We start from the raw sequence: 10394 nt of genomic DNA, 5'->3' as shown, positions 1-10394 counted from the left end.
CGCAAAATATCCATACATAACACTTGTCGTTCGGGTTCACAATTTACTTCATGGTACTAAATTCAAATTTTGGATGAGGTATTAAGTAATTTCTTCTCATTTTTCATGTACAAATATTCAATTTTATGAATTGCTATACAGTATAAAGTTTTGGCCACATGGAAGGCCTCCTATTCATGAATCAATAAGGAAATATAAACAAGAAAGGGAGATAATCATATACACAATAATAACTACCTCTTTTTAAAACCTGTTTCATGCTGCTCTTGCCACATTAATCAATTGAAGGTAATAATGGACCCATCCCAAGTCCAGATCCTCCAAAACTACCTGGTTCCACATGCTTCACCCGACCAAAGTGCCGGATATGACGCAGAAGTCTTGCTAGGAAGGTGTTGTGGCATATGGTTGAGCTGTCACACACGACGGCTACATGCTTTCGTGCTCTTGTGATGGCAACATTGATTCTTCTGCTATCTCCAAGGAATCCAACAGCTCCCAATGTGTTCGACCGTACCTTGAAAAAAAATGCGGAAGATTGGAATTGGATAATTATATTTCAGCACTGCATGAAGGATTATGAGTCTCAGGATTAAAGTTGAATAATCAAACTGTTAGTAGTAGATATTATCACAACAAACATCAAGGTAGGATTTGATAAACATGTTGGAATAGAATGAAATGGAACACATGTATTCTTTTATGTGCTTGGGGTACTATATAAACAGAAACAAGCCGGAACATTAAACTAAAAGTAAAACATTCTGGTTCCGTAGAAAGGGGTAGAACCAATGACAAGAACATGAACAAGTCATGTCTCATCTCGTTTTGTCAGTGCACCAAATGCTTCCAAAAGAACGGTTTCATGTCCTTCCAATTGCAGAAGTTGTGAGTCATAAACAAATAAAGATGACAGATGACGATACATGGTGCAAGCAACATAATGACAGTATCAATGTTTAAGGAGTTGTAAATGCTTCATCAACAGAGTTGAAATGAATGTAAGTCCATGCTGTGACAACTTTAGTTCCAAATCCCCAGGTAAGAGTAAAGATTCGAAAATTTCTAAAGGCCGGTGATAATGAAATTGGTTTTATTAGGTACAGTGGCCAAGAAACAGCAATAAAACTTGATGAAATACTACACAAAGCTCTTACTGCAGTAACAACAAGTAGAGATAAAAAACACTTTCGATCTTCCACATAATCATAGACATAAGAGTGTCTATGATCAAAGTGGTCTATCTAGAAATTAATATTAAGAATCCTGTCCACACTTCAGACCCAAAAAATTGCGAGAATATTGGAGATAAATACCATTCTTGAAAAAAGGTGCTTAACACCATCGACTAAGTTACTAAATTTCACGATTTAGGAGAGGAGGGTGAATCCCCACGGGTTTGTGTCAAGCAGTGTAGTATAATGACACCTGGAATTGGGAAAGCATGGAAGGGGCTTTGCTTGACAGCCTTCAAATTACATATAAAGGGTTGCATCATGATGATGTTTTAAGTTTCTTGAGTTAACTGGAGATGATATCATACCCCTCTCAAATATTTATTTCTAATTTGAATGACAAGTTTATTTATAAATGAATAAAAAAAGTTGGAATGATGCTTCTAAAGGTTGGATTCAGATCATACCATGGACAAAATTACTGCATCAGCTTCCCGACCTTGAAAGCTATCAATCGTTGCAACCTCGGTACCTGTAGCCTCTGGGATCTCATCAAGCATGTCCCTTAAAAGTTGTACTTGAGCAACATAAGGAGATTGTACTACAATAGCAGTTGGGTTAACACCTGCTTTCCAATTTCAAATTAACAAGGAAAATCTTATATCAGTAAGCCTATATATTCACTTAAGCTCAAAAACTAAAGTTTATATGGTATATAGGATAAATTAGACTCCTGCAAGTAGAGGTCTATCAAATTATATAGTGACTTTATCCAGGATTAACTACTAATATATAACCAACAACGTGTTGGTCTAGTGATGTAAAACCCTACTGGATCCTCAAGTAGACCAAAAGATCAAAGGTTCGATTCCCGACAATGATAAGTTGTTGGGAGGGGCAGCTACGCACTCTGAAGGGAATTAGTTCCTTACCCATAGAGTGAGGGGATACCCTTGGTTATACAAAAACAAAACTACTACTACACAACTTTTAAAGAGAGCTATAAAGACTTGAATGAATGACCACATTACAAGATCACATTCTGGAAAATGAAGAGTACCTACTAATGGACCAAGGTATAAGTACAAGACACCATTTGTAATTGGTCACACTTCTGCAATGTTGTTGAGCAGAAGCATATGGCTGTATGTGGGTCCATTCACTGGCTTGGTCTAGGGGGCCACTAAAGAACAAGTAGACACACTCCAGTTCAATCTTGCAAATTTTATTTTGCTCATGGTCATGTCATTTCTTGTTGACACCATAGACCATTCATGCTAAAAGTTATATTACCAAATAAGTAAACTGAAAGAGTCAAATATAATTACCAGAGTAAATTAAGGAAAAGACATGCTGCAGAACTATATTGGCTTCTCCTTCATTATATAGTGAGCCTGTTCCAGATGGGTCTAGATGCTCTTCACAACCAATTGACAGACTTCCATATGGCATTCTAGTATCAAGCAATAGCAGAGGGCATTGTGTTATCCATGTAGGCTGCAACAAAAGCAAGTTTAAGATTTCCATTCATGCAATAAGAATTAAAATGAAAACTTGAGTTACCTATGCTAAAGTTAGGGGAAAAATAGATATATATCAAATTCACATACATCCCTTACTCAAAATACAACAGAAAAGCTATGAACTCCATAAAATGATGGCCAGAAAACAGTTATTTCATCACCATATTTGTTGACAAAACATCACAAGTCTTGTGATTTTTTCATATGCAGCATTAAGTATTGTCTATTAAGCTAAGAAATCCCTGAGCTACCAATATTTCATCAACCTGTCATAAGCTGCAATGGTTGCCAAAATATAGTCTGATATGTTTGGACATGAAGGGTTTTAGGATGATTCTTGCCAGTTTTATCTCTCTCTCCACATCTTATTCATCCTCAAACATAATATTGTTTGCCAATGAAAATCTGCTTCTACAAGTACCAGCCACTTTATAAAATAAATGTAATATGTGAGATGAGAGGTTGGATCCTCCAATGGGCTACTTATCGCCCTCATCTAAGTTCTTATACCCCCATTGTGCCACAAGAGACACAATATTGTCCGTTGAGACATTTTTTTATAGAAATTTCTCCAAAAAATTGAATGACTTTGAGTAGCTAGCTTCTTTAGAAAATTAAGGTATGGAAAGATAAAACAGAAAACAGGAAAAAGGTCCAAGATTGTTTGGTTAGGACAAAATGTGATACTAAATAGAATCCTTCACTTCAATGAAAATGGAGATATTGTTTATGGGCAGTAATACCTTAACAAAAGGAGAGTCTACAAGAAGATGAGAAAAGACAGTCTCAGAGGACTTCAACAATCCTCCGTACATCTCCTTTGAAGCCCAACTAGCAATTGCATCGTTCATACGGTATTGTGTTGTTAACCTGGTGTTGAGAATCCCTTCATGCAAAGTTGTAGCTCTCTCCAGTAAAGATATTCCTAGACCACCTTCTAAGGCCTTTCTAGATAATATGACAGGAGCAAGTTGGCATTGATCACCAGCAAGAATACAACGCTTACCCTGCAATATAGGAATCCAGCAAGAGGGTTCAATTGCCTGTCCAGCTTCATCTATGACAACTAAGTCGAAAGTATCCAGCCTTCGAATCAAAGGATCAGCTGCTGCAGTATTAGTAGCAAGCACAACCTGAGCACCGGATAGAACTTCGCTAATAGTCTGCTTTTCCTTTTTCTTCAGCGACCTCCCTAGCTGTTTCAGAAGTTGGCGTATACCAGCAGCGAGCGAGTCATCCTTTAAACAATGACTTAGATCTTTCCTTAGATCTGACTTCTTCCTCTCGTACTCTTCTCGAAAAGGTGCAAGCTTAGCATTCACAATTTCTGCCAAAGACTTCGATGACACAGTTTTTGATATACGAGCAGGGTTTCCAACCCGCACAATATTTAATCCAACATTTGAAAGCTTTTCAACCATGTTGTCAACAGCTGCATTAGTAGGTGCTGTAACAAGAACCCTTTCTCCTTGATGAACGGCACATACTATAAGATGCTTGAGTATACCAGTCTTTCCTGTACCAGGAGGCCCTTGGATAACCAACACAGGCCTCTTCTTATTCAAACCCAGAGCAATTGTTCTCCGCTGAGAATCATCGAAGTTTTCATTTTCTAATAGACCATTCAAATTTTCTTCTCCCCAGTCAGCCAAATGATTCTTCTCAAGCCATGCAATATCTTCTCTGTCTCCAAAGAGTGTAGCCACAACAAAAATTGAAGGATTCTTTTTGCGCAAACCATTCTTCTGAAGAAGCATCAAGGCTTCACAGTTGCGCTGGAAAATGTTATAAGAAGCTTAATAAAGGATGCATATGAACGTATGTAATCATTGAGCTATTTGAAAGAGTAAAATATTAATGAATTAGCAAATGAGAGGGTGAGCATGGCAAAATTATAAGGTTGTTGCTTAGTAATCATGAGGTCACAAATTCAAATTCTAGAAATAACCTTTCCACGGGATAAAACTGCGTACATCTACCCTTGTCAAACCCCACTAAATGGAAGCCTTATGTATTCGGCCACCCTTTTTTTGACAAACGATAATCGACATATTCTGATTATGTTTGTCTGTTTAAACTGATTATTAGAATGTACAATTATTTTTGTTGGAAAGTAAATCCCAGATCGCCTACCTCATTGTCTTGGTAATGGTTTAAATACCTGTTGGGCTACTCCTGCCAATTGGTTTGAGATGAAACCTTAATATGGTATGAGAGTCAGAGCCCAACTTCTTTCCTTTTGCATTGGTCAAAAGATAACATTTAGTTATTGGCAATTATGTGGAGGGGGCGATGTTGGAAAGTAAATCTCACATCGCCTAGCTCATTGTCTCGGTAATATGGTTCAGAGAAAGTAGGTGGTGGGTTTTTTGATGGTTAATACCGTTAACAATATCACCATGTTCATCCTTTCTGTAGAAGGTGGCAGAAAAATGTATCCACAAGGAACATTTGATCCTTATAAAACGATAAACATATTCAAAATCGCCCACACCCGAATCATGATATACTAGTTATTTATTCAGACACACAAGCGACAAGAGATAGAAACATATAAGACGCCAATAAAGTACTCCTGCAATTCAATGGATTAATTGAAAATGAATATAAAAAAGTATTGATATGTGCTTTAATAAATAGAATAGGCTAATTAAAAATCAAGATAGTAGCCATGAGCTACAAATTTCCAATTAGCAACAGAAATATTAATATCATCAACTCCACCATAATTTTTCAATTCATTCCTTATGTATAATACAACAACAATAACAAATACTAAATCTTAAGCCCACTAAGTAAGGTCGGCTATATACATATATGAAAATATTTACCTGTTTCTTAGTGTTCCATGAGTTTATTACAAAAGAAAAAATATCATACATACATGGCATCAGGCATTTGCTAACAACCCTAATGTAATGACCCTTAATATAGGTACAAAATTAATATCTACGACTAAAGGAGGTTTGCATAATTTTTTTTAATCAAAGGAGATTAATATATGCTATGTAATATATTAATAATGTGGGAGCTAGAGCCCAACTTCTCCATACTCCATTATGTCGCGGTAAGGTTGCATACATAACCTTCTCCATACTCCATTATGTGGGAGCTTCATGCACTAGGTTACTCTTTAGATAGTAAACTTCGCCACAATGGTAAGGTTGTTATTTAGTAACCAAAAGGTCATGGGTTCAAATCCTAAAAACAATGTCTATACTATGTAGGAGTTTGGTATACTGGGCCGCCCATTTTGTAGATATCATGGATTTTATTTTGTAGTTCTTGATTAAACACAAATGGAAAGATATGCACTACAAATTGTGTCACCCTTTCAAAAAAAATTCACAAAATTGTTTTGGAGCCATTAAATGTTTTGGATGTAACACAGTGTGCACGAATGACATAATAGATTCTAAATACCTCATAGGTAAGAGTATCAGCCAGTCCTTGAAAACGATCAATGCGCACACTCTTCCCAAATAGTTTAGAAAATGTAGAATCACCATGGCGTGACTCTAAACCAATACTAATACTACAGCCATCATCTCCAAGATTGTCAACAAATCCTTGCATGCAAGCAGTTGTAACTGCACCCTTGCTGTCACATGTTCTCACACAAACCATGTCTCCTGGTGAAAGAGTAGTAGGTGGTAGCCGATGGTTCCCTTCGACCTTGAATAACACTGAATGCATTCCCCCAAGTCCTGTTTATACAATCAAATGTTATCATACTTGAGTGAATTGATTTAGTCCCTCATTATAGACTAAGTTTATAAGATTGGTATTCTATGTTTAAGTGTTTATAGTTTATACATTATAAAGATAAAGGTAGATGCAGTTTTAAATATAACTTTTTTCTTACGGTTTATTTATGAGTTAGATTTTGGAGGCAAATGAAAGGCTTTAGAACCATGAAATACACTTGTGAGATGGCTCTGGAGTCTTCCTTTCCCTTCCTTCCTCTCCAAAACCCAACTCGCAAACAGAACCTTGGGATCCATTTGCAAATTGAGTTTTGGAATGGAAGGAAGTGAAGACTTAATAGTCATGAAATACACTTGTGAGATAGCTGAAGCCTTCTATTTCCATTCTCTCCTCTCAAAAATTCAACTCGTAAATGAACCTAAGATCTTTTTATTCATAGTACATAAACAACAATTGGATCACATTGTAATTATGATTTACATTCTGAACCTAGAGCTATCATATAGTTAGTTATGTCTCTTCTTTTCTTCCTGTATATATAGGCACATGATGAATTAACTCAAAGAAGATCAACTCACATATTTTACACAAGTATATTATTCATGCTGAAAATATTAATGAATTTACTGTACCAAACATCATATTATAACATGATTCACAAGAAAGTCAACAATGCAAGTTGCTGGTAACGGTCAAAACACTGCTACATTCTGCTATTGCGGCCTATAGAGCGCTATCGACGATAAAAAAGAGTGAATTGCAGAAGGAAGGTTAAGACAGTGTCAAACCTGTAGAGGTACTGACGGCAGTTAAATTACAAATGGTGTCACAGAGTTCTTGCTGAGGTTGGCTATGACTAACCAAGAACTCGATCGGCTTTGATGAATCAGAAGTGTCATCTGGTTTAGGAACAGCGTCCAATTCCTCCTGAGTGTACTCCAATTCAGAATCCCTTTCAATCCAGAGCAGCTCGGACATGTTGCTGGTGAACTCATCAATCCTCTGCTGCATTGCCCTGACCTTTTCTAAGTCCATTCCCAAAACGCCTTGGACGATCTTCGGCTGTACTGTCTTTCTTGCAACCGCCCGATGCTGAGCTGTAAGGCAAAGCTTTCTCATTCTTAGATTGGAGCAAAACACCCTTTCAATATGATAACCAAAATAAGATGTAAATAGACAATTTAGCATTAAGAAGTGTTCTCCACTCGCAGTTTAGTCCCTCAATTTATAAATGTATAAAGGAAACAGATACTCAGTTTTCAAGTGAGTAAACAAAATTCTGTATTCAATCTCGTAGATACGTAGATACATATAGAATTCTGTGGAAAGTCGTATTTGATGAAAGTAAACCCCGCTTTCACGGTTTAGGCTGCTCCCATTCCTCTTGCTGCTACTATGGGAATCACTTTTAATAAAAAGAGAACACATGGAACTCGCCTAAGGGAAAGCCAATATCTTTGTATGTCTAATCTCTGAAAACCAAGATTTGCTTTATCCATTTAGTGGCTAAGTTTATAAAACTCACATCACATTAATCATTCTTGTATCTCACAGTAGTCCTACGAATGACTAACCTCATAAGTTTTATATGTCAAAGAACTACTACACAAGAATAAATTCATTGATTAAGCTGAGAGTGGAGGATAAATTCACTTACAGAAAGTGTGTAACATGTTTGAGTTTAATTCATTGATATCATTTACAGCAGTCCCAAAATGCAACTTTTTCAAGTTTAATATAATCTAAAGTGTGTAAAAGTGTTTTTATAAGATATAAACTGATTTTTAGAGAAACTAGAAGTCTAGAAGTTTGAAAGCTATTAAAAAAACTGTTTGATTCTATTTAAACCAATCATATTTTCCCATTTCATCCGTGTATAAAACAAGCAAGGCTCCTCTCCATTAATGGAGAGGCAAGTGATACACATTAACATACAAAATGTAACATGTACTAACAATTTTACCCTTTTGTGTACCATAAAATTACATTTTTGCCATTAAAAATGTGAGCAAAACAATCACTTGTGGAGAGGATCCTTGTTCTTATAAAACTGTCAAATAAATGTTATTAATCCAAACAAATACCTTTTAGGCTTTATTTTCACTTCTTATTTTTTCATTCACATTATTTAATTTTTACAAAAACCATATAATCTTAATTAACCACCACCAACACATTAATTAACCACATCTCTCACATTAGATTAAACATTATCATAAATACCAAAAAAATAATAATATAAAGTATACCGAATATAACAAATATATTCTAATTATAAAAAAATAAAATATATAAAAATTAAATACATAAGTACAAATAAATAAAAACAGTGGTAGAAAACAATTTAGTTTGTATCAAACTTCCCCTCCTTTAAATACTATCATTTTCCTTATAAAAATAATCAGAACCAAACACCATTAAAAGTTACCTTAATTTTAGAGCAAACATATCCAAACATAAAATCAATCATAAAAAGGCCAAAGGGATTAGTTCAAGTGGATACCTTGGGATGTACAAAAAATATTGATGATAACATAATCAACATAATCCTTTTTTAACCCAAACAAAACACTAACATGAGAAGAAAAGTAACCTGAATTGGCAAGATCCTTAAGCAGTTTCCACGACTCAGTCTGGCGCCAATCCTGAACCAAGGACTTACTCTGCAACTCATTGAGAACTTCGCGGAGTTCTCTCTGAAAATGATCAAACAAAGTCGGATAATGAGTGCACGCCTTCAAGCAAACAACTTCAAGTCCAAGAGGCAAAGGAACAGCATTCAAATAAGGCTGCGCTTCGATAACGAAACTAAGCCCAGGTCCCATTCTCTGCCTCAACTCGGAGAATTCCAATTCTCCCTGTAACTCGGCTGAAGCCAAATCAGATGCCATAGCCCTCATACTATGACGTATCCACTTCACAACGCTTTTTCCGAGGTCTTTCCATCCTAATGGGTCTCCGTTTTGATGATTGATTATCTCAACGGCTTGGATTTGTTGCCTTTGCTCCTCGTTGGACTCTTTAATCAATGGTACCAGTGGCGAAGGTGTTTTTATTCGAGTCCTTCGTCTTCTCGGTTTGTTGTTGACGGGAAGACTAGTTTTGATGATGGTCTTATTTTTGTTATAAGCATTAGTAGTGTTGCGAGTTAACAGGCAAAAGGAAGGGGCATAAGAATAACGGTTATTATTATATTTTGGTGCAGGAATTCGACCACAGAGGATGCAAGTAAGTGTTGTTTCCATTGAGTGGGAACAAAACTAGAAGCAAATGAAAAACATGTATCAGGATATTATATAATAAGTAGAGATAGATATTTTTTAGACTTTAAAATCCAGAAGATAGATTATTATGTGAGGGTGGACTAAGAAGGTGTTTTGAATTTGAACCGCGAAGTAGGTTTGAGGCGAGGAAAGAAGGGAAGTTAATAATTATGTATTTATTTTAATGTGAGGAAAGTGGGGAAGACGACACGACCAATCCCAAGATTCCAATTTCCAAGGGAATCTGATTGGCTGCTAAGATTTTGGGGCGTGGTTGGGTTTAGCCCATCCATTTATTGCCGACGTGTTCAGTTCTTGTTCTTTTATTGCCCCCTATCGCCACAAGCCAGTCACTAGTCTCCACGAAATAGGATCCAGTCTTGTACTTTATAATTGAGTTTGCTAACATAAGTGAAACTGTTTTTACTAGGGATCACGTTAACATTATGTCTAAATGTTTGAACCAAAAACTCATATTTTATTATGGTCATATAACTTCATTTCAAAGTATTTCGATAATTTATATTATTTTATTTTTAAAACATTTATTGTATTTTGTCTCTCTTCATATTTGGCCACATTAATTTCTTATCTTTTTTAGGATATTATTCATCTTCTTCCTCATATAACAAATGCACCATGTAGATTACTTGAACATGAGTAACCAAGAACATGTGTTGTGCACATCAATGCTACTATCCTCTACAAATTGACGAATGCACCTT

General features: G+C 35.9%; 1 protein-coding gene across 2 annotated transcripts; it reads right to left on the bottom strand.

Annotated features, from left to right (window-relative positions):
* Positions 1-9803, bottom strand: LOC109325781 (DNA-binding protein SMUBP-2). Of its 2 annotated transcripts, XM_019558340.1 has the most exons (8): positions 9419-9803; positions 9000-9388; positions 7195-7503; positions 6122-6405; positions 3442-4473; positions 2504-2672; positions 1643-1800; positions 1-517 (listed from the first exon to the last, which is right to left on the bottom strand). In XM_019558340.1, exons 1-8 carry the CDS (start codon positions 9649-9651, stop codon positions 275-277), a joined length of 2817 nt encoding a protein of 938 aa, XP_019413885.1. In that variant the 5' UTR covers positions 9652-9803; the 3' UTR covers positions 1-274. The 2 variants fall into 2 exon arrangements, with proteins under 2 accessions (XP_019413885.1, XP_019413884.1); XM_019558339.1 differs by having other exon boundaries at positions 9000-9803.

This window comes from Lupinus angustifolius, chromosome LG13, assembly GCF_001865875.1.
Source record: "Lupinus angustifolius cultivar Tanjil chromosome LG13, LupAngTanjil_v1.0, whole genome shotgun sequence".
NCBI lineage: Eukaryota > Viridiplantae > Streptophyta > Magnoliopsida > Fabales > Fabaceae > Lupinus > Lupinus angustifolius.
The sequence above is the reverse complement of the archived record's forward strand: the minus strand, read 5'-3'. Positions and strand labels throughout refer to the sequence as shown.